Source organism: Procambarus clarkii, chromosome 30, assembly GCF_040958095.1.
Source record: "Procambarus clarkii isolate CNS0578487 chromosome 30, FALCON_Pclarkii_2.0, whole genome shotgun sequence".
Classification (NCBI taxonomy): Eukaryota; Metazoa; Arthropoda; class Malacostraca; order Decapoda; family Cambaridae; genus Procambarus; species Procambarus clarkii.
In genome coordinates, this window is record NC_091179.1 from 19,451,765 (window position 1) to 19,479,154 (window position 27,390).

At 42.1% G+C, this 27,390-nt stretch overlaps 2 protein-coding genes across 6 annotated transcripts; one reads left to right on the top strand and one right to left on the bottom strand.

The window, feature by feature from the left end:
• On the top strand, positions 1–23,549 carry LOC123765421 (solute carrier family 12 member 8). Its single transcript, XM_045753963.2, has 13 exons — positions 1–286; positions 1,697–1,877; positions 2,446–2,591; positions 4,146–4,377; positions 10,593–10,794; positions 11,043–11,143; positions 12,704–12,837; positions 13,555–13,754; positions 14,341–14,449; positions 14,925–15,012; positions 15,858–16,006; positions 17,468–17,646; positions 18,406–23,549. Exons 1-13 carry the CDS (start codon positions 137–139, stop codon positions 18,569–18,571), a joined length of 2,037 nt encoding a protein of 678 aa, XP_045609919.2. The 5' UTR covers positions 1–136; the 3' UTR covers positions 18,572–23,549.
• Positions 3,327–27,390, bottom strand: LOC123765422 (uncharacterized). 5 transcript variants are annotated; one of them, XM_045753965.2, is made up of 5 exons: positions 27,159–27,358; positions 8,703–8,906; positions 7,755–8,063; positions 5,931–6,052; positions 3,327–5,618 (listed from the first exon to the last, which is right to left on the bottom strand). In XM_045753965.2, the coding sequence occupies exons 2-5, from the start codon at positions 8,892–8,894 to the stop codon at positions 5,492–5,494; spliced, it is 750 nt and encodes a 249-aa protein (XP_045609921.2). In that variant the 5' UTR covers positions 8,895–8,906; positions 27,159–27,358; the 3' UTR covers positions 3,327–5,491. The 5 variants fall into 5 exon arrangements, with proteins under 5 accessions (XP_045609921.2, XP_045609920.2, XP_045609923.2 ...); XM_045753964.2 differs by lacking the exon at positions 27,159–27,358 and adding an exon at positions 12,206–12,747; XM_045753967.2 differs by lacking the exon at positions 27,159–27,358 and adding an exon at positions 12,206–12,375 and having other exon boundaries at positions 3,327–5,654.

Consider the following 27,390-nt stretch of genomic DNA (forward strand, 5'->3'; position numbering starts at 1 on the left):
AATTCCACCTGGAACTCTCACTATTAATACCAAACATATCACATAGAACTGTAAAGGCCAGGCAAGGCTCACCGTGCGTGTGTACCACCACCTGCAGTGACCACCACACACACACACCCACCAAGTTATAGCGAACATGTCAGCGAAAACAGCAGTCGACTGGAGTCGCTTCGGGCTGGCCTCTGACGGGGAGCGGGAGGCGTCAGAGACCACACGACTCAAGGACCCGGCACTGGACGAGGGCTACTACGGCGGCCACCACGCCGAGCTCTTCACCGGCGAGAAGGTCAGCATCCCAGGTAGTGGGGCACAACAGGTAGTGGGGGCACAACAGGTAGTGGGGCACAACAGGTAGTGGGGGCACAACAGGTAGTGGGGCACAACAGGTAGTGGGGGCACAACAGGTAGTGGGGCACAACAGGTAGTGGGGGCACAACAGGTAGTGGGGGCACAACAGGTAGTGGGGGCACAACAGGTAGTGGGGCACAACAGGTAGTAGGGGCACAACAGGTAGTAGGGGCACAACAGGTAGTGAGGCACAACAGGTAGTGGGGCACAACAGGTAGTAGGGGCACAACAGGTAGTGGGGCACAACAGGTAGTGGGGCACAACAGGTAGTGGGGGCACAACAGGTAGTGGGGGGCACAACAGGTAGTGGGGGCACAACAGGTAGTGGGGGCACAACAGGTAGTGGGGCACAACATGTAGTAGGGGCACAACAGGTAGTGGGGCACAACAGGTAGTGGGGCACAACAGGTAGTGGGGGCACAACAGGTAGTGGGGCACAACAGGTAGTGGGAGCACAACAGGTAGTGGGGGGCACAACAGGTAGTGGGGGCACAACAGGTAGTGGGGCACAACAGGTAGTGGGGGCACAACAGGTAGTGGGGCACAACAGGTAGTAAGGGCACAACAGGTAGTGGGGGGCACAACAGGTAGTGGGGGCACAACAGGTAGTGGGGGCACAACAGGTAGTGGGGCACAACATGTAGTGGGGCACAACAGGTAGTGGGGCACAACAGGTAGTAGGGGCACAACAGGTAGTGGGGCACAACAGGTAGTAGGGGCACAACAGGTAGTAGGGGCACAACAGGTAGTGAGGCACAACAGGTAGTGGGGCACAACAGGTAGTAGGGGCACAACAGGCAGAAGTAGACAACAGGTAGTAGGGAACAATAGGTAGTAGTAGACAACAGGTAGTGGGGGACAATAGGCAGTAGTAGACAACAGGTAGTGGGGGAAAACAAGATAAGTAGCAGACAACAGGTAGCGGGGAGACAACAGGTGGTAACAATAGATAACATGTAGTGGGGGACTACAGGCAGAAGTAGAAAACAGGTAGTGGGAGCACGACAGGCAGTTGCAGACAACAGGTAGTGAGAGACAACAGGTGTTTTTTTTTATTTTTTTTTAATTTTTTTTTCTTTATTTTCTACCACAAACGTGGCCACACATTTACAATGCTAACCAGCATATATACATTTTCTTCTGTCCTCCATAGACAGAGTTAGAGATCAGTTAAACATATAGTTCAGGGATTTATTGAACAATCAACCACAGGTGATTCGGTACTTTTAAAATGCTAAGCTAACCTACATACGTAAATGCATAGATACACAGATCTACGTACAACAGGTGGTGGTAGAGAAGGTGTCATACTAACCCCCCCCCCCTCCCCCCCATGTGTGACTGGCAGGGGGACGTACCATGGTGGAAAAGCACCTTTTTCGTGAGCGAGCGGGTGCTGTTCGGAACGTGGGATGGAGTGTTCACCTCGTGCCTCGTCAACCTCCTGGGCGTCATCGTCTTCCTGAGAGCCGGCTGGGTGGTCGGGGAGGCTGGCGTCCCGCTGGCCGCCCTTGCTGTCATCGTCTCCGGTGAGTGACGGGCTGATGGACACCTATTGTTGCACAGAGAGAGAGAGAGAGAGAGAGAGAGAGAGAGAGAGAGAGAGAGAGAGAGAGAGAGAGAGAGAGAGAGAGAGAGAGAGAGAGAGAGAGAGAGAGAGAGAACTACAACAACAACAACTATACCAACTATGAGCACGACCACTATGGCTACCTTACCAGGTGTTTGCCGAGACGTTACCCACGCTGCCACGGAAAGCCTAGGCCAGAATATGACCTGTTTCATCCGGGTATCCTAGCCTCACAGATTGCTCGGGAGTGCTTACTTATTTAGCACTCATCGAAGGTTGAGGTTGAGAACGAAGTAAGTTCGAACCCTCATCACGTCTCTTGTGGATTTGTACATTGCTGCTTGTATGTGTGTGTACACTTGGTTGCTGTGTGTGTCACAGTTCTAGTGGTATTGATCTGTGTATTATTGTTAAGAGGTGCTGCCATCCAGGTGTTACAGTCACGCTGACGTCCGCATACTACAGGCTTAGTGGTGCTGACATTCGTGTATTACAGTGTTGGTGGTGCTGACATTCGTGTATTACAGTGTTGGTGGTGCTGACGTCGGTGGTATCAGCAGTTGGGATCTGTGAGAGGACGAGGATGGAGAACGGGGGCATTTACTCCCTTATCTCCCATGTCCTAGGCTCCCAGGTCGGCGGCTCTGTGGGACTTGTCTACTGCTTTGGCCAGGTGAGTCCCCTACACTCACCCCGCCATACTTCACTCACCTCACTAACCTTTCACTTGCCTCACAAACTCTTTACTTATCTTATTAGCCCTTCACTCACCCATAACTCACCTCACAAACCCTTCACTCACTTCATTAGTCCTTCACTAACTTTTTACTCCCTTCATTAACCCTCCACTTGCTTCATTAACCGCTCTACTCGCCTTATTAACCCTCCACTTGCCTTATTTATCCGTTACTCACATCGTAAACCTAAAGTTAACATTATAGAGCTCAATAAGTTTAGTGTTATAAGAGCACTTAGGCTCGTTGGTTTTGGTAAACATAATCGTAACGACTATATGGAGTGAAGTTCTCCATATAGCAAGAGAGACAACCTAAGAGCCACCTTGAATGTATAAGGGAGCGGCACTGGGGAGATATTGACACCGCGCGCGCTGGCGGGCCAAGCTCCGGAGTTGGTATTTGTAAAGCAAATGTTGAATCAGATAACTTGAAGGAGGTGTCACACTGATACGAGACGTCATCAAGCAACACAACAGGAACCAACCTGTCACTGCCTCTTGCAACTTGTACTTCACTTACTATCGTAATAGGGAACTTTATTCGCAACAACTTGTAAAAGTCATTACATTTCTGGCTACATATACAGAAATGTACGGACTTGTACATTACACGTGTTCCCTTCGGGAATCTTAATTTCAAAATGAATAGGAAAACCATTTATATAACAAACATCTTGTTTCAGATTCTTTAATTTAAAAAGCAATACGTCTCGTATTTATGTTGGTTAATATTGATCCCTTTCAGTATTTTGAAATGTGAAGATAAATTGAATAGAGTTGTAAGAAGTCTGAAAGACGTTCTCTTTGATTACACAAAAATGCTCGCAACAGGCTCTAAGCCAGGCATTTTATATGGGATGCCTAATGTTCATAGAACAGGTATACCGTTTCGTTCTATTTTGTCAGCGATTGGTACTTTTAATTACAAACTGGCAAAGTTTTTAGTTCCATTATTAGAACCATTAACTTGTAATGAATTTACTCTGAGAAACTCTCAGGATTTTGTAAAGGAACTTTCCTCATTGAATTATGAGTTCCCTACTATAACGGCTAGTTTTGATATAGAATGACTCTTCACTAACATTTCTCTGTTGGAAACTATTGACATTTGTGTAAATCAGTTATTCGCTGACACTAATTTAGTGTCAGGATTTTGTAGTAAGATATTTAGACAGTTGTTAAAATTGGCAGTTAAAGACTGTTATTATGTTTAATAATAAATATTATAAACAAATTGATGGCGTAGCAATGGGTTCTCCATTAGGCTTTGCACTTGCTAATGCTTTTTCGAGTTTTCATGAGAGAAATTGGCTTGATAAATGTCCACTAGACATTTTGAGCTAAGCAAATAACAATCTTTTGACGCAAATTACAAAATTATTAATGTTATATATACATGTACACATACTCATACATACATGTACATATATATATATACGTATACATATATACATACACATACATATATTACCCCCAGAACATCTCCCCCAGACAGTGGGCATCTCGCTGTGTGTCACTGGGTTCGGGGAGTCGATGGCAGAGCTGGTGTCAGTGCCAGGAGTGTGGGCAGAGAAGGCCATGGGCTGCGGTGCCCTGCTGATCCTGGCACTCATCAACGTGGCAGGTGTCAAGTGGGTCATCAAGGTCCAGTTCATCCTCCTCCTCCTCGTAGTCCTCGCAGCCCTCGACTTTGTCTTCGGCAGCTTCCTCGACCACTCCGACGGTCAGTGCCACGCTCCTCCCACACCTCCTCTCATCCTCATTTATTGCCTCATATCATAAATGTTCAAATAAATTGTTTTTATGTCTAAGTTTATAGAAACTTTTTTTTTAGTGACAGTCGTTATCCCATGTGAACCCATCGTGTGTAACGGTGTATACACATCTATATGTATATAGATGTGCCTGTACAATCAGTGGACCTATTCAGAAAAACTGTGTTGTGGGTAAACATGTTTAATCATTCTTGCCTCAAAATGTGCATAAATTGCTCCATTACAGGAGCATTAAGTGAGGGAAATTTCCCTCCATCAGGCTCTTCGGTGGTTCATCAAGAGAACAACATAAAGGAGAGCACACTGAGGTAGAACATAATGGAAAGTTTGTTTCTGTAGTAATTTGCTTGTTGAGCAGTGAGGACGGCTCCAGGGGTCACCAGAGCCACACATGACAGGGGTGAAGACGGCTCTAGGGGTCACTAGAGCCACAGATGACAGGGTGAAGACGGCTCCAGGGGTCACTAGAGCCACAGAGGACAGGGGTGAAGACGGCTCTAGGGGTCATTAGAGCCACGGATGACAGGGTGAAGACGGCTCCAGGGGTCACCAGAGCCACAGATGACAGGGGTGAAGACGGCTCCAGGGGTCACTAGAGCCACAGAGGACAGGGTGAAGACGGCTCCAGGGGTCACTAGAGCCACAGATGACAGGGGTGAAGACGGCTCTAGGGGTCACTAGAGCCACACATGACAGGGTGAAGACGGCTCCAGGGGTCACTAGAGCCACAGAGGACAGGGTGAAGACGTATACCCTAACTATGATGGGGGAAGACAATAAAATGTGCTTGGGGGGGAAACTTAAGGAGTTTCTTTTCTCGAGAAGGATACATTAGAAAGATGTCACCGTCCCTGGCATGCCTTGTGGTACCACCAACAACCTGGTTCACCAAGCTGACCACCTGGAAACCTGGTCTGGAATCCAACTACAGGGAAAGGAAGGAACCCTGGCGTTGACGGATGGGTCCAGAGTTTCCTGTATAGTGTCATAAGCTTGGAGACATCAGGAGACAGCGGTGATTGTCAGCAGAAGCGGCGGTGTCAGCAGAGGTGGTGACGAGTGTCAGCAGGAGCCACACTCGCTGATTGTGATCCTGGCTGTGGGCTCAAAGTTACCATATTCACTCATCTGTGACAGGCGCTGGATGACATGGAGTCCGTCCGTCACTTGCCCCAGCGCCCGCCCGGACCTGCGCGCGCACATACCTTCTTATTCCCCACCTTGCCTGCCTCCAGCCACATATTTATGTTGTGTATACATGAGAGGGAGAGTAAGGGGGTGTATACATGAGAGGGAGAGTAAGGGGGTGTATACATGAGAGGGAGAGTAAGGGGGTGTATACATGAGAGGGAGAGTAAGGGGGTGTATACATGAGAGGGAGAGTAAGGGGGTGTATACATGAGAGGGAGAGTAAGGGGGTGTATACATGAGAGGGAGAGTAAGGGGGTGTATACATGAGAGGGAGAGTAAGGGGTGTATACATGAGAGGGAAAGTACTGACCTGATAAGACTGTCACTCAGGCAGATCTTAACCTGTGGTCCGAGGCTCCAGGTCAGCGTCTCCAGGTGAAGGTCAGCCGCCACGGCCACCACCGCCCCGCGGACGTCCCCGTGACACGTGTCCTGTAGGGGAGGAGCGCTCATACTGGGTGTTGGGTGCTCTTACTGGGTGTTGGGTGCTCTTACTGGGTGTTGGGTGCTCATACTGGGTGTTGGGTGCTCTTACTGGGTGTTGGGTGCTCTTAGTGGGTGTTGGGTGCTCTTACTGGGTGTTGGGTGCTCATACTGGGTGTTGGGTGCTCTTACTGGGTGTTGGGTGCTCTTAGTGGGTGTTGGGTGCTCTTACTGGGTGTTGGGTGCTCTTACTGGGTGTTGGGTGCTCTTACTGGGTGTTGGGTGCTCTTACTGGGTGTTGGGTGCTCTTACTGGGTGTTGGGTGCTCTTACTGGGTGTTGGGTGCTCTTAGTGGGTGTTGGGTGCTCTTACTGGGTGTTGGGTGCTCTTACTGGGTGTTGGGTGCTCTTACTGGGTGTTGGGTGCTCTTACTGGGTGTTGGGTGCTCTTACTGGGTGTTGGGTGCTCTTACTGGGTGTTGGGTGCTCTTACTGGGTGTTGGGTGCTCTTACTGGGTGTTGGGTGCTCTTACTGGGTGTTGGGTGCTCTTACTGGGTGTTGGGTGCTCTTAGTGGGTGTTGGGTGCTCTTACTGGGTGTTGGGTGCTCTTACTGGGTGTTGGATGCTCTTACTGGGTGTTGGGTGCTCTTACTGGGTGTTGGGTGCTCTTACTGGGTGTTGGGTGCTCTTACTGGGTGTTGGGTGCTCTTACTGGGTGTTGGATGCTCTTACTGGGTGTTGGGTGCTCTTACTGGGTGTTGGGTGCTCTTACTGGGTGTTGGGTGCTCTTACTGGGTGTTGGGTGCTCTTACTGGGTGTTGGATGCTCTTACTGGGTGTTGGGTGCTCTTACTGGGTGTTGGGTGCTCTTACTGGGTGAAGGTCCCCTAGTGCGTGTGCCCCTTGCATTGAAGTCTTTATCTACCCTATCAATTCCTTTGAGAATCTTGCATGTGGTGATCAGAACCTAATCTTCTGTCTTCCAGCGACATGAGATTTAATTCCCATACTCTCCTCATAGCTAATACCCCTCAGTTCGAATGCTAATCTGGTAGCAAACCTCTGAACCTTCTCCAGTTTAGTCTTATGCTTGACGAGATATAGACTCCATGCTGGAGCTGCATACTCCAGGATTGTTCTGATATATGTGGTATACAATGTTATGAATGATTACTAACACAAGTTTCTAAAGGCCGTTCTTACGTTGGCCAACCTGGCATATGCCGCTGATATTATCCTCCTGATATGGGCTTCGGGGGACAGGTCTGGCGTGATATCGACTCCCAGATCTTTCTCTCTGATTCTTGAAGAATTTCATCTCCCAAATGATACCTTATATCTGGCCTCCCGCTCCCTAAACCTATCTTCATTACATTACATTTGTTCGGGTTAAACTCTAACAACCATTTGTTGGACCATTCCTTCAGTTTGTCCAGATCTACTTGAAGACTTATGCTGTCCTCTGTCTTAATCCTTCTAAACATTGAGAGGAATGAGCCTATACCCTCAGGAAGATCATTTACGTATATCAGAAACAGGATAGGTCCGAGTACAGAACCCTGTGGGATTCCGCTGGTGACTTCACGCCAATCTGAGGTGTGCGCGCGAGTGAGGGAGAGTGAGAACACGAACGAAAGAGAACCGGCATACTGAGTAAGCTAACAAGTGTAGTCGTACTCCTCTAGAACACGGTAGTTACCACTCCATAATACCTGACTGTCAACGACTCCGGTATAGCCGCTGTGAAGGATGCGGGGCGAGGCCTCTCCGTCAGCACTTCTCGACGTGTCGCGTGAGGGTTGGAATCCTTCCCTGCTCTCCTCCCACCCGTCGTCCTCCATGGGGTCCCAGTCGTGGTTGCGGGGAGTGAGGACCCGCGGGGCGTCGTACAGCAGGTCGCCCAGAAGGATCCACTCGTTCTGGCAGCAGGCGAAAACACGCGAACCCTTATACCCGAATCCACGTTTCCCAGTCAGTAAGGCTGCAAATTCTGATCCCAGCTGACCCGTGCCTTCCAGCACCTGACAATATACACATACTCAGTGACCGAGTCTAAGAGATAATGAGACTTTACGTCAGAACCTGTGAATATGAAATATTTGCTTAAGACCTGTGAATGAGAATAATATTTATAACATCAAGAATAAAAGATATTAATCACGTCTCATTGAGAGGATAGAGCATCTGGTAGTACCTGTGGAGGACACCTCAAGTCCAGCTCCCTGAGTATGGGAGGCACCACTGGTTTTCTGGGTTTGTAATTCGAGATATACGTTGGTATATTTTACCTGAGGTGATGAATAATAACTTCCCTAATATAAAGACTTAAAATAGAAAAAGTTTTGAACATTGGGATAACCGGCATAAATACTAGACATGTAGTTAATTTTGCGAGCCGCTATGATTTTAGTACATCAGTTTTTGATCTTTGAGTACTGATACGTCAAAATGCGATGTACTATTTGAGAGGCTCGGGCTGAGCTGATACCCAGGAGCGGAGAGGACAACAAGGAAGGAGTGGAAGCAGCAGCAGCAACTGAAGGAAAGTGTTAACTTAAAGTGTGTGTTAACATTAAAGTGTTAACTAAAGGAAAGTGTTAATAAGAAAAGTGCTCATCTCTTACAGGTTAACAATTGTGGATGAGAAGAAGGCTTCTCACCTTGATGACAACCCGTCCTACTGGCTGGTCCTGGCACGTGAATTCGATAAAATAGTGGTCGCTGGGAGCTGTGGTTAAGCCCCTGAGGGCGCTTGGAGCTGTGACTGAGCCCTTGAGGGCGCTGGGAGAGACCAGAGGGCCAGGCACACCTGGAAGGCTCTGAGTGAAGCCTGTGAACAGCTGCGACACCATCCTCTGTAACTCCTGCAAGAAGATCTGGCATATTAATTTAAAAACACTTTAAAGCGCGCGGGCCCCATGAAAAAAAAACTAGTGCATTGCGCGCGCGGCGTTTTGGGCTCTTGAGCTTAAACACCAAAGAGTGTGTAATCTTTTCACTCTCCTGACACCAATTCTCGAGTTACGTATTTCATTTTGGTATCAATGTGTTGGCAATAAAATTCTCTACAAGATCATATGTATAACATGTCACCAAAGCATTAGCTATCCCACCACGAAATAAATAAAACGTAGATCACTCGCCATGACGCCCAAACAGCAATAAAATGTTCATACTCTTTTGTTTGTTGTCAGCTCCACATTAGTCCTACAGCGTTATATTTTATATCCCTGAACTCGCAATAAAATTCCCTACACAGACATATGCATATAAATGTAGAATTATGATCGCGGCCCACACCAAGAGTGTGTGAAGTGGGTGATTACCCTCGTTGTGTCACCAACTCAATAGTCTCTCCTCTGTTACAATACAATGCCGTTTTCTCAAATAGGCCATGTGCCTATTAGAGAAAACGGAAATTTAATGGCAAACATTTTCATACTTCCCCAAGTCGATCGAATAAGAATTCGATTTTATATGTTTTTTTTTTTTAGATCGGCCGGCTATTTACGACGCGGGGGCAGAACCCGCATAAGCAAACCCGTCGTGTATGTACGACGCGGTCCCCTTAAAGTGATATAAGACTGTGTGTATGTGTGTACTCACCTAATTGTGCTTGCGGGGGTTGAGCTTTGGTTCTTTGGTCCCGCCTCTCAACTGTCAATCAACAGGTGTACAGGTTTCTGAGCCTACTGGGCTCTATCATATTTACACTTGAAACTGTGTATGGAGTCAGCCTCCACTACATCACTTCCTAATGCATTCTATTTGTCAACCACTCTGACATTAAAAAAGTTCTTTCTAGTATCTCTGTGGCTCATAGAGCCACAGAGATATTAGACAGCTTTTTGAATTTTAAATTATTTGTTGCTTAAGTTTGAACTAGGTGTTGCTCATCTCTTAATCAGGTGTTGGACATTTTTATATTACATGTTGCACATGTCTGTACCAAGTTTTCTGTATGTTTTGATCAGGTGTTGCATCGCTCCGTATCAGGTATTGCACTGCGAAGACGAAGTGGTACACACGAGACCAGGTAGTCTCTGGTGGTCTGATTAGTCTCCGTGGTGTAGTGGCAAGACACTCGCCTGGCGTTCCGCGAGCGCTATGTCATGGGTTCGTATCCTGGCCGGGGAGGATTTACTGGGCGCAATTCCTTAACTGTAGCCTCTGTTTAACTCAACAGTAAAATGTGTACTTTGTTGTAAAAACTATTCTTCGCGGCGGGGATCGTATTCCAGGGACCTGCCCGAAACGCTACGCGTACTAGTGGCTGTACAAGAATGTAACAACTCTTGTATATATCTCAAAAAAAAAAAAAAAAAAAAAAAAAAAAAAAAAAAAAAAAAAGGTACTCGACATGTACAGACCAGGATTTGCAATGTATAAAGCAGGTGCATCAAGTATTTTGGCTATTGCAGTTTGAAAACTTTAATTACTAAATTGTATTAGTCTAATGACATCACTATCGATTGATGACGTCACTATTTAACACGTGTGTAACAATCTCGCGAGCTTGACATCGTTGTGATGAAGTTTGTTTGTTTCAGAGCCGGGAGTGACCGGATGGTCTGGGGTGACGTGGGCCAACAACACGTCGCCAGGGTACACGTCTGGCACGTCCTGGTTCACGGTGCTGGGAGTGTTCTTCCCTAGTGTCACAGGCATCATGGCGGGCATCAACATGAGTAGCGACCTGCGACACCCAGCCAGGGACATCCCCGTCGGAACCCTCTCAGCCCTCGGTCTGAGGTGCATAACCTCGTCTTCACCCACACTTGCCTCCACCCACACATGTATTCACTCACATGAGAGTACAGTGCTTAAATATTGCACTTTTATTATAATGTATTCGCTTGCTTGCAGTTGTGTTATTCAGATCTGTCGTTATCAGACAAGTCTTATTATATCTCTTCTGCCTCTTTCTATCTCCACTGCAGCGTCTGATATCTCTCCATTACTTCTTGAAGTTCTTCATGTCTCTACGTTATCTCCTGCAGTACTGTGCTATACCTGGTGTTCGTGGTAGTGTTGGGCGCCACGGTAGAACGGAAGGTCTTGCTCACTGATTACATGATCACGGAGAAGGTGTCAGCTCTAGGTTAGTCTCCCTTAACCGTTTTAATACAGAAAACGTTATTTTATTTAAGAGAGAACGATAATTTTATCAGTGACTAATATAATGTGTAGAGTTAGATGGATTGCTTGGATGTTGCTCAGATTCAAATTGTTATATATTATGATAATGATGGTTGTGTGAAAAAGACTTATTACTGAGAACATATTAGACAAATATGCGAGTTAATGATTCTGGAACAGGACGAGAGGTTTGGTCATGTTTTCTTACACCTGATGTAACTGTTCATGTACATTGTGAACACCAAGTTTTATTTATTATTTATTTATTTATTTATTTATTTATTTATTTATTTATTTATTTATTTATTTATTTATTTATAACCAACAGTGTATCGAATCATGCCGCTGTTTTGAATAAATATTTCCTGTAAACATTTAAAAACATTTGTTTACAATACAATACAATACAATTTTATTTAGGTAAGGTACATACATACAATAAATATTTACAAGGATTGTTTGACTTATAGATATAGCTAGTACATACAATGCCTAAAGCCACTATTACGCAAAGCGTTTCGGGCATGTGTTTAAAAACATTATTTAAGTTATTACTAACAATCATAGGAGGGAGTGGTAGTAACAACAACAACAAGAGGAGGGCGAGGCCAGACACCTCCACCATGCCAATTAGCTTGGTCCAAGCTGGGAGATAACTACTTGGGTTAAGTTTCATGTGTTACGAGTTGATGACGGCTCTACCGTACTGCTCTACACCAGTTGAGGTGATAGTTTTAGCAGTGGTACTCGAGGTGTGGCGACATCTGTCAGCCTACGGATTCTGACACTTGGCCTTAACAGGCGGCATGTTGGCAGCTTCATTGTGATAAACAATTCAGCTTCATATACTAACAGAGCGCGAGTATCGCAGAAGTACGCATCTCTGCCGACTCTGTAGGAATTACTCAACACCTGTTTACAATTGTGTTCATTTGTACAGAGACCCAGAGCTATGTTGTTGTTCAAATATTTTAAACTAGAGATCAGTCACTTGATAATAAAGACTGACGTTGCCAGGACTTACTGAGCAAGCAGGGAGTGACTGGTAGGAGGGCGTGGTGGTGGGCGTGCAGTTGACACACCGTGTATGGCTCACCGTGTATGACACACCGTGTATGACCCAAGGTGTCACCTAGTTCAGCAAGTGTACTGGTGAAGATGATGCTGGGAGAGCTGGTGCGTGAGTGAGTTGAGTCTCTGGCGCCACCACCGGAACCAGTGTTGAGATAATATAAGATATGTGGCAGGATGTCCAGTTGCCATCTTCTCTTCATTGTTTTTTGACAGTCAAATATCTGGATGGTTTGTATTGTATGAGTATAATAATTATACGTACGTGAGCATATAATTGGATGACTGGCGTAATATAACACAACACCAAGTGTGCGGGGGGCGGCGCCCTGAGGCAGACCATTGAACAAGGCACGAAGCTTGCGTTGTCCTCGTGGTGTCCTGTCCTCATGACTGTGTTGTCCTCCTGACTGTTGTCCTCATGACTGTGACTGACATGTCCCTCCCACAGGAGTGCTGCTTGTGGCGGGTCTCTACACCACCACACTCTCCGCCACTCTGGCCTCCCTCTACGCGTCGCCTCGCGTCCTACAGTCCATCGCAGCTGAGAATGTTGTTCCGTTTCTCTCTCCGCTGGCAAAAGGGGTATGAACCGTCTTGACAAAATTATTCTGCTTCTATATTATATAGGGTTCCCCAGGGCTGGGTCTTATTAACCTGGTCAATAACGACTCTTTAAGTCTGCTCATTTGGTCACACATCGAGCTGTATTATTTTATTAATACATCTGATGTTGTAAAGCCTCACACTGTAGTATGAGGCTTTACAAGTGATGAAATATCACTAGCACACTAGTGATGAAATATTTATGGTTCATATTTCACTAGATCTTTATGACCATTGGCTGAGGCTCCAGTGTGTTAATATTAGAAGTTGTGGTATTAATTTCCTTTGACAGGAATCATGAACTGAAAGATGGGTTTGAAAATATTATTTTCTGATTTAATGAAGCAATAGTATCCTTCATTTAAATTGTACATTCTTATAATTTATTAATAACTTTAAAGGAGAGGTATACATAGGGCGGTGTCGTGTATGAATACACACTGAGAGCTTACTAGAGTCCTGCACCATGTTGATGGGCTTTAAGCCCAGCACCGAACTAAAACCTGGAAGATCGTATCAACGCAGTATATAACATAATACATTCACGTAATTAAATTATATTCCAATAATCATGGAATATAAACATGCAAGAACCTAATAATTTTTTTTTCAGTATGGGCAAAAATCGAGCGAGACAATATTTACTGAATGTGGGAGACAGGTCTCCAACCTAAATATATATATTTTGTCCCTCAGAAAGGTCCAAACAAAGTACCGGTGTTGTCACTGGTGGTGACGGTGGTGGTGACGGTGGTGTTCCTGATGGTGGGAAGGATCAACACTCTGGCACCCATCGTTACTATGCCCTTCCTCGCCACCTACGCCGCTATTGACTATGCCTACTTCGCCCTCGCTATGACAGCGGACCTGCAGAAGGCGCGGGAGGCCAGGTTCAGGTGAGACAGCTGTTACCTTCTGTTTCTAAACCCGAAGGAAGAAGAAATACTTATGTTAAGGCCATGATTATTTGTTTCGTTTTCATCCATTTTGTTTAATCCTTATCTTACTGTCGTTGGATGGGGCGGGATCATCATTGTTGCCACAATATATGACAAAGAGTGCTGGGAATACGGGATACTACGAGTATAGCTCTCATCCTATAACTACACTTATGTAATTACAAGATATAAATTTAATTGTCAATTCCGAAGACGCGTGTCGGAACTGATGAAAACATTACTATGCTGTGTATACCACACGGTAACGCTGGCTGACCTGACCTGCCAATCACCAATCAGTTGTTAGCGGTCATTTGACCAAGTGAGTCACCTCTCGACTGTAACTGACCCATACATATGAACAACTACTGTTGAACGGCGACGTAAAGTACAGTGAAGGCGGTGTTATAGACGTGACCAGTTGAGCCACAAGAGTATCCTGCTGTGGTCAGTGTTGGCTGCTCACACTTCCACCTGGCGTAGCCTTACACACCAATTGAACGCCGCAAGTAATAGGAAAATTATAAGTCATTGCTCTTTACAGAAATCAAACATTCGGAACCCCGACCTTCGCCTCCGGCGGCGGCACCGGCGGCGCCAGCGACCTGGACCACCTGTTCCCAGAGAGAATAACACACAAGAAGGTCATCACGGTAAGACCTTCACCTCCACCTAATTATAATGACCAACTTTCCTTAAAGGGCAAGATTAGGCGCCTCTCTGTCACATTACCTGATCACCTTCCGGTATACATTAATACTTGATGGATTTTGGCTCGTGTAGCTTATAGGTCAAGTTGCTAGTTATGTTGTGTTGCTGCTGACTATCCCCACAACTGCTGACTATCCCCACAACTGCTGACTATCCCCACACCTGCTGACTCTCCCCACACCTGCTGACTATCCCCACACCTGCTGACTATCCCCACAACTGCTGACTATACCCACAACTGCTGACTATCCCCACACCTGCTGACTCTCCCCACACCTGCTGACTATCCCCACACCTGCTGACTATCCCCACACCTGCTGACTATCCCCACACCTGCTGACTATCCCCACACCTGTCTGTTGTAACTGTCTACGACCTATCTGCCACCTGTCTATGATCTGTCTTTCTCTGGTACAGACAGCTGCCAGTTCAGGAACGTCAAGTCTGGTGTCGTCCCCAGATGACCATTCCAGCATCAAGTCAGACACTGACCGCTCCACAAAGGGTAAGACAGTGTTATGTGAGGGGTATCACTCTATGAGATGATATAGTAGCACAAGAATATATATATATATATATATATATATATATATATATATATATATATATATATATGTCGTACCTAGTAGCCAGAACTCACTTCTCAGCCTACTATGCAAGGCCCGATTTGCCTATTAAGCCAAGTTTTCATGAATTAATTGTTTTTTGACTACCTAACCTACCTAACCTAACCTAACTTAACTTTTTCGGCTACCTAACCTAACCTAACCTATAAAGATAGGTTAGGTTAGGTTAGGTAGGGTTGGTTAGGTTCAGTCATATATCTACGTCAATTTTAACTACAATAACAAAAAATTGACCTCATACATAATGAAATGGGTAGCTTTATCATTTCATAAGAAAAAAATTAGAGAAAATATATTAATTCAGGAAAACTTGGCTTATTAGGCAAATCGGGCCTTGCATAGTAGGTTGAGAAGTGTGTTCTGGCTATTAGGTACGACATATATATATATATATATATATATATATATATATATATATATATATATATATATATATATATATATATATATATATATATATATATATAACACTCCATATAATATTAAACTCATAAGACTTGAGAAACATGTGATAAAGAAATCAAACAAACCAAGAGTGGGTGAGAAAATACTGCTGAGGTCAGAAGGACACAAGTCTGACATATCTTTAGTGCAGTAAGAAACATATGGCAGATATAGGTCCTTATTATTGCAGTGAGAAACATTGAACTTTCTATTTGATAAGTATAATGAACAAGAATAACCATAACCTTCCTCGTGACTACCGTCTCTTGCCCTTGGACAGAGGAAGAGAGCGTTGGTAGCGGCGTGGCGGCCGGTGGAGCAGGAGGAGGGCTGGCGCCGGCTGGTCCAGGCGCCGGCCCGCTCGACATCACCAGCAAGGCTACCCACTGGTATTCTTACCTCTGCAACCGCTGGCTCTCCCTCCTGGGGGTAAGCACCTCTTGCGCATTATTTCATCATAAAGGTAAATATTGAGATGTATCTTTCAACACAGGACAATGAGTTTTAAAATGTCCACTCATAAATAAATAAATTTTTATTCAAGGTAAGGTACATACATACATACAAGGTAAGATACAAAAGTTGATGGATTTATAGATAGAGCTAGTACATACAATGCCTAAAGCCACTATTACGCAAAGCGTTTCGGGCAGGAAAAACACTAAGACTAAAACTGTCATGGCTGTCAACCAACAAACTTGCACCAAACTCAGAAAAAGCCATCTTTATTTTATTTGGTAGTAAATTATCAAATCAGATTCAACTTTAGATAGACAATGTTAACGTTAACAGTAAAATTGAGGCTAAGTTCCTTGGCCTATACATAGACAAGAGATTGAACTTCAGCACCCACATACAACACATAGCCAAAAAAGTCTAAAAAATGGTCGGTATACTTTCTAAAATGAGATATTATGTTCCCCACTCTGCTCTTCTCTCGTTATACTACGCACTAATATATCCATATCTTACATACGGTATACACCCGCGTTAAGTATCACTATGACATTCGCAAAGTCCGACTAGAGGTAAACACACACACACAATGGTGGTGATGTGGTGGAAACTGACTCCATACACAGTTTCAGGTGTAGATATGATAGAGCCCAATAGGCTCAGGAACCTGTACACCTGTTGATTGATGGTTGAGAGGCGGGAGCAAAGAGCTAAAGCTCAACCCCCGGAAGCACAACTAGGTGAATACTAGACAGGGGGATAGAAATCGCCTAAGCTACTCTATCCCTTTGAGATGTATTTCTTTCTTATCTCAATAAACATACTTGGTGAATACTAGGTTAATACACACACAGTACACGCGAGTTACCCATATACACGCCATCCTGCAGTGACACAAGGAATTGCTTTACCTATGATTTGTTCAGAAGTAAAACATAGAAGTACATAATTTCCTTACCCCCGTGTCCCTTTGTACTACAATGGTACTCTACTACCTGAAACTAAAGCTCCGTCAATATACTGTAATTTATATTTAATCATCACCACCTTCCCCAATTACTAATTGTACATACAGTAATCGTTACCTTGCTGTAATTTTTGAAAGTGCTGAAAGCTCTCATTGTATACCTCATTTACATATTTTATTTCTGGTTGAGATTGTTCACCTTGTAATTTAAATTTCACTACAAATCCTTTGTAAACTTATTAAGACTTGCCGACAATGTTGTGTGAGTTAAGACCTTTGCCAGAATGTCCCATTTAATCACAAAAACCTATACTAACACAACCCATTGTACCTTTTTGTATATAAATAAATGAATGAATAAGTATATATTAAACAAAATTTATATTTATTAACATTGCTCTACCATTGGTAACCATTAACATTGGTAACTGTAAATCAATATAATAATGGGGGGACCAAATGTGCAGGTTTGTGTGAAGGTGTCGATGATGGTGTGTGTTCACTGGGCTTACGGTCTCCTCACCCTCCTCACCACACTGCTCATATATGTCTACATCGGCCAGGCCGCCCCCGGAGGTCCTCCTGGTATTGCCACCCACTTCGTCTTCCTCCGATGGCTCAAAAATATGTGCCTTACGTGCATTGGGTAAGCAAATATTTCCTAAGTACATACAGGGTGCTATAGGCTCCTTTTATTTTTGGAACTAAAGAGAATGTGTTTCCAAGCCTTTTAATAGTGGTCTGTTTGATTTAATAATTTGTGTACGTTGACAGCTTTATCTATGTTTTACACTGCTTAGCCATATTTAAATAAAAATGCTACATTTGTAATATTTGTAAGACATAATAACATAGGATAAAACCTTACAGTTGTGTATTTGTGATATGTAAGGAATTTCGCACTCTCCTGAGTGCTTTGTCAAAGTCTGAGTGTGGGATTAGGACGAGACTTCTCAACATTTAATCTTAGACATCTCAACGTCTAATCTTTAACCTTTAGACTTGCAGATGTCTGATCTTTAGATTAGACGTTGAGATGCAAGTCTCGTCCTAATCACACACTCAGACGTTGACAAAGCACTCAGGAGAGTGTGAAAGACTTGGCGTAAATTCCTTACATAAATTTCACAATTACATAAGTGTGGGTGTTTATCCTACAGTATGAAACACACAAAAATTACATTAACGTGATATATATCAATGAAAAAATCCACCAGGGCTATAGATGGGCGCCAACCTGCGACCAAGCCTCATATTCTATGAATAATGTACCTACAGTATGAATATTGTACTGTTCTAACTGATGCAATAAATACTAATAATTCAATACAATGTGAGTTATGAGTACCTGTCACATTTATTTATTTTAAAGTTAGATACTCATAAGTGTTGTTGTGTTGATCAGGCAGCAGTCAGCTGAGTATGACCAGGTGGTGGTGACTCCGCTTCACCCGGGCGTCGAGGTCACTGCCAATCAGCTGACTGAAGAAAATGAAGACTTCGCTGCCAGGTCTCGTTATCACCAGTCAACCCCAGGCCAGGCACTCCCAGACCTGCCACAGTCTCGCTGACCCGCCTCCACCATCTGACTTGGGCACAGTTAGTCCTTTATTATGCACCCTATACCCATCCCCCTGGGCGGTGGGGGAAGAGGTTACAGAGGAACATAACGGGTTGAGGAAGTGAACACCACAATTCAATTAGCTAAGCGAGTAACAATCTTATGAAGCCAAATTCTTTTATTACACACATGCATATGCATATATGTATACATATATTTGGTGGATATATACAGGGATAGAGTACTAGGTGACAGTTTTTTTTATCTAGGACCATCCCCAAGATCTCTTTCTTTATCAGAAGTCTTTAAAGATTTCTCACATAATTTATAGGTTGTGTGGGATCTATGTTCTCTTTTTCCACATTCCATAACATGGCATTTATTCACATTCAATTCCATTTACCAAGTGGTGCTCCATATACTTATTTTGTCCAGGTCTTCTTGAAGGGCATGATAATCATCTAAGTTTCTTATCTTCCCTATGATCTTAGCATCATCAACAAATAGGTTCATATGATTTTGTATTCCATCTGGTAGATTGTTTATGTAGACAATGAACATTACCGGTGCAAGAACTGAACCCTGTAGTACTCCACTTGTGACATTTCTCCAGTCTGATACATTGCCTCTGATTACTGCCTTCATTTTTCTATCAGAAATTTTTTCATCCATGTTAAAAGCTTTCCTGTCACCCCTCCAATATGTTCCAGTTTTTAGAACAACCTCTTATGTTTAACTCTGTTGAAAGTCTTTTTTAGGTTCAGATAGATGCAGTCACCCCAGCCATTTCTTTCCTGTAAAATCTGTGGCTCGATCATAGAAACTGAATAAATTCGTTACACAGGATCTCCCAGAGCGAAAACCATACTGACTATCTATTACATCGTTTTTCTCCAGGTGTTCTACCCCATTTATTTTTAATTATTTTTCCCAATATTTTGACTATTACACTTGGCAATGATACAGGCCTATGATTGAGAGGGTCTTAAATGCTGCCACTTTTGTAGATTGGAACTATGTTAGCCTTTTTCCACGCATCTGCTACAACTCCTGTACACAGGGATGTCTGAAAAATCATTTGAAGTGGAATGCTGAGCTCAGGTGCACATTCTCTCAGAACCCATGGTGAAACTCCATCTGGGCCTACTGCTTTGTTCTTACTTAGCTCCTTAAGAATTTTGTTCACTTCTCCTCTAGACACCTCTATGTGCTCTATGTTGTTCTCTAGAATTCTTACTGTGTCTGGTTCCCTGAAGATTTCATTTTGTACAAACACACTTTGGAACTTTTCGTTTAATGTTTCATGCATTTCCTTTTCATTTTCAGTGAATCTGTTTCCCATTTTCAACCTCTGAATATTATGCTTTACCTGCAATTTGTTGTTTATGAATTTATAGAATAGACCTGGTTCTGTTTTACATTTTTCTGCTATCCCTTTCTCAAAGTTCCTCTCTGCCTCTCTCCTCACTCTTGTGTAGTTGTTTTTCGCATCTTTGTATCGCTGGTATGTTTGGGGGTTTGGCCTCTTCCTTCCTATATTGATTCCATTTTTATGTATTTTTGGTCTCTGGTCCTCTCGCAATTCTGTTGAACCAATCCTGTTTCCTGGTTCTGCATCTCTGCTTTGCTATAAGTTGTGTTGTGCCTTTATTATATATTTCACAAAACTTGACATACATCTCATTTACTTCCATGTCCTAACAACAAGTCTTTCGAGTCAAATTCCTGAAAGAAATGTCTAAGTTCCCCATAATGTCCTCTCTTGAAATCAGGTTTTTCAACTGCTTCAACCTCCTTGTAATGAGGTGTGTGTGTACTTACCTAGTTGTGCTTGCGAGGGTTGAGCTCTGGCTCATTGGTCCCGCCTCTCAACTGTCACTCAACTGGTGTACAGATTCCTGAGCCTACTGGGCTCTATCGTATCTACATTTGAAACTGTGTATGGAGTCTGCCTCCTCCACATCATTACTTAATGCATTCCTTTACTAACTACTCTGACACTCAAAAAAAATTCTTTCTAATGTTTCTGTGCCTCATCTGGGTACTAGGTTTCCACCTGTGTCCCCATGTTCGTGTTCCACCCGTGCTAAAGAGTTTGTCTTTGTCCACCCTGTCAATTCCCCCTGAGAATTTTGTAGGTGGTTATTATGTCTCCCCTTACTCTTCTGTTTTCCAGGGATGTGAGGTTTAGCTCCCTTAGCCTTTCTTCATAGCTCATACCTCTCAGTTCCGGGACTAGTCTGGTGGCATACTTCTGAATCTTCTCTTAACTTTGTCTTGTGTTTAACTAGGTATGGACTCCAGACTGGAGCTGCATACTCCAGGATTGGTCTGACCTATGTAGTATACAAGGTTCTGAATGATTCTTTACACAAGTTTCTAAAGGCAGTTCTTATGTTGGCCAATGTAACATACGCTGCTGATACTCGTTTGGTGTGGGCCTCTGGGGACAGGTTCAGTGGAGTATCAACCCCCAGATCTTTCTCTCTATTTGACTCTTGCAGGATATCACCTCCCAGATGGTACATCGTGTTCAGGGTTCTGCTCCCTTTGCCTAATTTCATTACTTTACACTTTCTTGAGTTGAACTTTAGTAGCCATTTTCTAGACCATTCCTCCAGTTTGTTCAGTTAGTCCTGTAGTCTCTGTCTATCTTGATTCTTCTCATAATTTTTGCGCCATCAGTAAATATTAAGAGGAATGGGTCAATACCATCTGGAAGGTCATTTACATATATTAGAAACAGGATGGGTCCAAGAACAGAGCCCTGTGGGACTCCGCTGGGGACATCTTGCCATTCTGATGTCTCCCCTCCCCTCACAGTTACTCACTGTTTCCTATTGCTTAGATACCTTCTTATCCACTGAAGCACCTTACCTTTTACTACTGCCTGTTGCTCCAACTTTTGTAACAGCATTTTGTGTGTGCGCGCGCGCAATTAATGATTAATTAACCTGCACTTCTGTAAGGAGCCGCACTAACAGTAACTACCACCAACACTGCTGGAGGCTGCAGCACCAGGTCACTCTGTACACTTTATAACAAATTGTATTTTCTTATACAGTATTAAATACCTATTTGCTTCAAACTTAAACGTATTGAATTATGTTTTTATATAAAATGTAGTACAGTAAACAAATAAGCTCATATTATATGTTGTATTTAGGATACAAAATATATTACTGTTGCTAACCTCCTGTATCGTTAGATCTTAACAGCTGCTGCAAATCTGTACATAATTACAAAGTAAATTTAACTTGCAAACAAAGCAACAGAGTGGTCACTACTAAATACATAGTAAAAACTTATATTTTAACAAACTTCTCAACTTTGGGAATTTAAAAAGAAATATCATCAAACATTTCTATCAAAACTGTACACAACACATCACATGTATCTTGTAATGTGTTTCCTAAACAAACAATGGGAATGACATTAGCAATGCTGTTCTTGCAATAAACAATGATATTCTTGGTAAAAAATAGTCTTCATATTAACAATGCTGTTCTTAATACAAAAAGTCCAAATTTACCAGTTTTATCTAAATTCTATAAGTTGTATTACCTTGACTTGTGTGTTGTGCCGGGAGGAGCGCCGCTGCCCCCGCCCGCCTCACCCGGCACAGACACTGGGTTAAAAAATGTATCTTCTAGTGATTTAACACGAAGAATACATAGTGACCATACACTGTACATAATGTTCATATGCTTATTTGTTGTCAATATATACATACTTAATGTTCATATACATATTTGTTGTCCATATACATACCAAATGTCCCACATATATATATATATATATATATATATATATATATATATATATATATATATATATATATATATATATATATATATATATATATATATATATATATATATACACTTAATGTCTATATAATACTTCATATCCATCTATTTACTTAGTAACCATATCTATACTTTAAAAAAATCTTGGTATCCACAAGCATATGTTAAACACTGCATTTCTGGGTGCCTCCCGGTGCCGGCATCAGTAATATGTATATTGCCTTACACACGCTTTTCGTGTATAATGTCTGTATATGCTGCATGTATTGATCACGAATATGGACCAAAAGAATTTGAAATGTGGTACTCAGTTCCTCCCAGTACAAACTAGAAGGAAAATTGCAACTTTTAGGATTGAATCACATCAATATTTAACTGACAATGCAATCGCTTTTACCATTCCCAGGAGCCAAGGGTCACATCCTAATGACACGAAGCTGTAACACTGTACTATACCCATGATCTTCCTAATCTTCCTGAAAGTAACATATTTTATATTCCAGAATTTGATGGCGAACAAAAGAACTTGTCTGATACATATGACAAAATTAACATATGTTAAAAAGAGCATAAAAACCAATCAGATCATTTAAGACTTGCAGTTCTGGAGATAAGGATCACATTAAAACAAATGTGATTTACGAATTATTAGATTTACCTCGTCCCAATCTTAGCCAAGCTACAGCAGTTTAGGATCAATATAAAGTTTGTTGTGCTTGCGGGGGTTGAGCTTTGGCTCTTTGGTTCTGCCTCTCAACCGTCAATCTACTGGTGTAAAGATTCCTGAGCTTCTCGAGCTCTTTCATATCTACATTTGATAGAGCTCGAGCTCAGGAATCTGTACACTAGTAAATTGACGGTTGAGAGGCGGGACCAAAGAGCCAAAGGTCAACCCCCGCAAGCACAACTAGGTGAGTGCATACACATGCGAGAGAATGTCTCGTGTGTGTGTGTGTATTCACCTATATTTGTGCTTGTGGGGGTTGAGCTCTCCCTCTTTGGTGTGTGTGTTTTTATATATATATATATATATATATATATATATATATATATATATATATATATATATATATATATATATATATATATATATGTCATTAGAGTACATTGTATTGCACCGCTGAGCTGTTCCAGTTAAGGTTATGAAATGTATTGCACTCAATAAATATTTTAATAAACTGTTTTTATAGATTTCCAATTTAATACAGACAAAATATATCGTCTGCACAGAGGTGTACCATTTAAAGTTTCACAGCCTATTCCCGTGCATTCATTGTGAATAGTCGTAGTCTCCGTGGTGTAGTGGTAAGACACTCGCCTGGCGTTCCGCGAGCGCTTTGTCGTGGGTTCGTATCCTGGCCGGGGAGGATTTACTGGGCGCAAATCCTTAACTGTAGCCTCTGTTTAACTCAACAATAAAATGTGTACTTGGTTGTAAAAACGATTCTTCGCGGCGGGGATCGTATTCCAGGGACCTGCCCGAAACGCTACGCGTACTAGTGGCTGTACAAGAACGTACAAACTCTTGTATATATCTCAAAATATTAGAATCGATTATTAGTGTTGCAATAGCGAGCTTTTCAAAGGGAGAGAAAGCAGGAGTTGTGTTTTTGTAATTTGAATTAAAATCTCTGATGAAGGAACATAAATAAGAATGTTAGCTACTGTTATGCCAGTCTAAGAATACGGACTACTGTAGTTTCAAACTAAAAATAATAATATCGATTTGGCAAACTATAGTGATTGTGACTAAGTAATGGTCAACCAATAGTCAAAATATAGTGATATATGGCCAATGTATGGTGGCTGACTTGGTATGGTAGATTTTCTCAGATGTATTACTTTATTGTGAATTCATTGTGAATGTGGACAGTATATATTAACTGTCTACGCCTGGATAATGGTCTCTGTACTGTAACTACTGTCAGTGCATGGAGACTGTATGACTGAGTAACATAAAATTTGGGGCTTCGGAGGGTAGGCTGTGCCATGGGTTCACTATGGGTGAACAAATTTCTAGACCAGTCGAACTGAGTTACAAGCAGACAGTTGGATTTCAAGATAGAGCTAGTATATACTATCTTAAAGCCACTAATACGTACAGTTTCGGGAAAGATGTGGGAAAAACTAATCGAGATCAAAAGCATGAATTGAACTGAAGTGTTAGAAAGAATTACAATACTGTATTTACATGTTGAATTAACAGCAGCAATTGCAAGAGCAGCAGATATTAAATTATGAATAAATAAACAGACTACAATTTTCTTTTTATACATGGTAGATATCAGCAGTGTGACAAAGTCATTGATCATTAAAGTTCAATAATAGCAAAGACATAAGTTGACATTTAGGAGGTGAGGTAGGTTACAAGGCGTTGATGTAAGTAGAACTTAATTTTTCTCTTAAACTGGTAGATAGAGGGTCAGTCTTTGACATTGGAAAAATCAATCCACATTTTGGAACCTTTGATTTGCATATAGTTTCTAGGTTGGTTAAGTCACACTCTTGTATTCAAACAAAGATATTTGTTGCTAGTGTGGTGCCCATGAGTTTTGTTATAACCCTCTATGAAGCGTTTAAGGTCAGGATTAGATTTGTGGGGAAAACTGCCGAGATTGATATGAGAGGAGAACTACAAGGGACTTGTAATGTACTAAAATTAAAAAATTACTGTTTGTAAAATTAATTCAACTAAAGTCTCTAGCTAGGGTCGTAAATCCTAGCTCCTCTTTTTCCTAATGACAGACAGTGGGCTGTAAGGGGCAGGTGGGGATGAATGAAGAAGTTGATTGAAGCTCCATAATCCACCTGCAGGCAATTATCTCACATCAGCTTGTATTTTTAATACAAGGATAAGATTTTAATAAATTCAGTTCTATGACTGAACACTGGTTCTCTTTAATGATGCACTTATTAGTATGATTAACTTGATACATGCAGCTCTTGATAAAAATGAGTTCCCTGTTGGGTTATTTGTGGACCTGCATAAGGCTTTTGACACTGTCAACCACCAAAACCTTCTTCTTAAATTACATCATTATGGAGTCAGAGGTCACTCCCTGCAATACCTCAAATCTTACCTTACTGACAGGCTCCAGTATGTTTCTGTGAATAATTCAATTTCTCCCACCCTACCAATCAACATTGGTGTTCCTCAGGGCAGCATACTTGGCCCTCTCCTCTTTCTAGTCTACATTAAGGACCTTCCAAATGCTTCCCAACACCACAAACCAATTGTAATGAACACTGAACTGTAATGCCAATCCTGACCTTAAAAGCTTTATTGAAGGTTGTAACAGAACCCATGAGCACCACACCAGAATCAAATACCTTTTTGATATTCCAAGAGTACGACTTAATCAAACTAGAAATGCTCTACAAATCAAGGGACTCAGAATGTGGAATGACCTTCCCAATCATGTTAAAGACTGTACCTCTGTACCAGTTTAAGATAAAAACTAAGCACTACCTAATTAACTCCCTGTAACCTACCTTACCCCTATAATGTCAACCCATGTTTGTTATTTTTTAAACAGTGCTGTTTGTCGTCCAAATTGTATTTTTGCTGTTTTTCTGCCATATTCCCCCCTTTTTTATTTTTATATTTTCTCAACACATTTCATACTTTAATCTCAATTAGTATTAAGTTTTAGTCTTTAGTGTTTTTCCTGCCCTTTATATGGGCAGTGGCTTTAGGAACCGTATGTACTAGCTCTATCTATAACTTCATCAATATTTGTATCACCCCTTGTATGTATGTACTTTACCTAAATAAACATTTGAATTTGAATTTTAAATCAGGGATTTAAACATGTACATAGTCCAGCCCAGCACCATATCTATCAACAGCCAATATTCATTTACTATAAACACAACAATTTTAATTGTAGAAGTATCATATTAAATGACCTTAAATGTAGTCCAAGTACTAAAGTCTTAACTAAGTAACTAAGTACTAGTTAACTAAGTATTGAAGATTATATTCAATAGGTTAAACTTATATTATAAATTAAAGATAACTAAGAAAGCAATAGTTAACTTAATCTATATGTTCAAGTATATATATGTAGATATATTAAATTTTCTCATCTCTCTCATCTCTATATTCTCTCATCTACTATACTCTCTATATTCTCTCAACTGTTATTTTTTTCTTGCTATGTAACTTATAATTTTTATAAATTTTGCAAGTATTTACCTACTTAAAATTTTCTTAGATTAAGGACCTGCCCGAAATGCAGCGCGTACTAGTGGCTTTACAAGAATGTAATTACTATGCTATGTATCCTCACAATCCCAATGTACCTTCTTGTATATATATATAAAAATAAATAAAAAATAAATAAATTATATGAAGAGGTTCAGTCACCTCGACTGAAACTCTTCCCAGACTAGGGACACTTATGAGGCAGTGAACCTCAAGTGTCTGGGGTCCGGAAAAAGATTCAGTCGCTGCAAGATTTTTTAACGAATACTCACTGAAATATGAGGTGTTGCCTCACTGGCCAATTAATACACTAAATAACATTCAATATAATTCTCTAAATGCCGAAGCCTGTCTGACAAGTGACACAGGATAACTCTCTTGTCGAGTTTAGGCACAATATTTTATATCACAGCTTTGCTGTAAAATGTTCTAGTAGCGTTGCTAATTGATTATGTTCTTAATTGCGGTTGCAATAAGTTAGATAAGTGATATATAAATTCATCAATATTTGTATCACACCCTGTATGTTTGAATTTGAATGATGGTGGAGGTGGAGACGACAGCGATACTTATTTACTTACACATGTTCTAGGAATTTTTCCTTGTAGATATATTGTCCAGGTACTCCCCCAGTACTAGAGAGTAATCGCTGGTGATAAAGATAATTGGATAAGGTGTCCTAAGCTGAATAATTGTTCGCAAGGCACCGTCACAAGTTTTCACTGTTTTGTAAACACACGTTCTGCCTCAGGGCGTGTGGTGGGCGCTTCTCTCCCACCCATCGTCCCCTCCCCCATGCTCCCTGAGCACGGT

Excerpts from the sequence above, each read along its gene's own strand:
- LOC123765421 (XM_045753963.2), top strand. The coding sequence starts at position 137 with ATGTCAGCGAAAACAGCAGTCGACTGGAGTCGCTTCGGGCTGGCCTCT. Across the intron at positions 4,378-10,592 it reads CTTCCTCGACCACTCCGACG|AGCCGGGAGTGACCGGATGG; the intron begins GTCAGTGCCACG and ends TGTTTGTTTCAG. Across the intron at positions 15,013-15,857 it reads CACTGACCGCTCCACAAAGG|AGGAAGAGAGCGTTGGTAGC; the intron begins GTAAGACAGTGT and ends GCCCTTGGACAG.
- LOC123765422 (XM_045753965.2), bottom strand. The coding sequence starts at position 8,894 with ATGGTGTCGCAGCTGTTCACAGGCTTCACTCAGAGCCTTCCAGGTGTG. Across the intron at positions 6,053-7,754 it reads CCGGAGTCGTTGACAGTCAG|GACACGTGTCACGGGGACGT; the intron begins GTATTATGGAGT and ends CCTCCCCTACAG. Across the intron at positions 5,619-5,930 it reads CTGAGTGACAGTCTTATCAG|GTCCGGGCGGGCGCTGGGGC; the intron begins GTCAGTACTTTC and ends GTGCGCGCGCAG.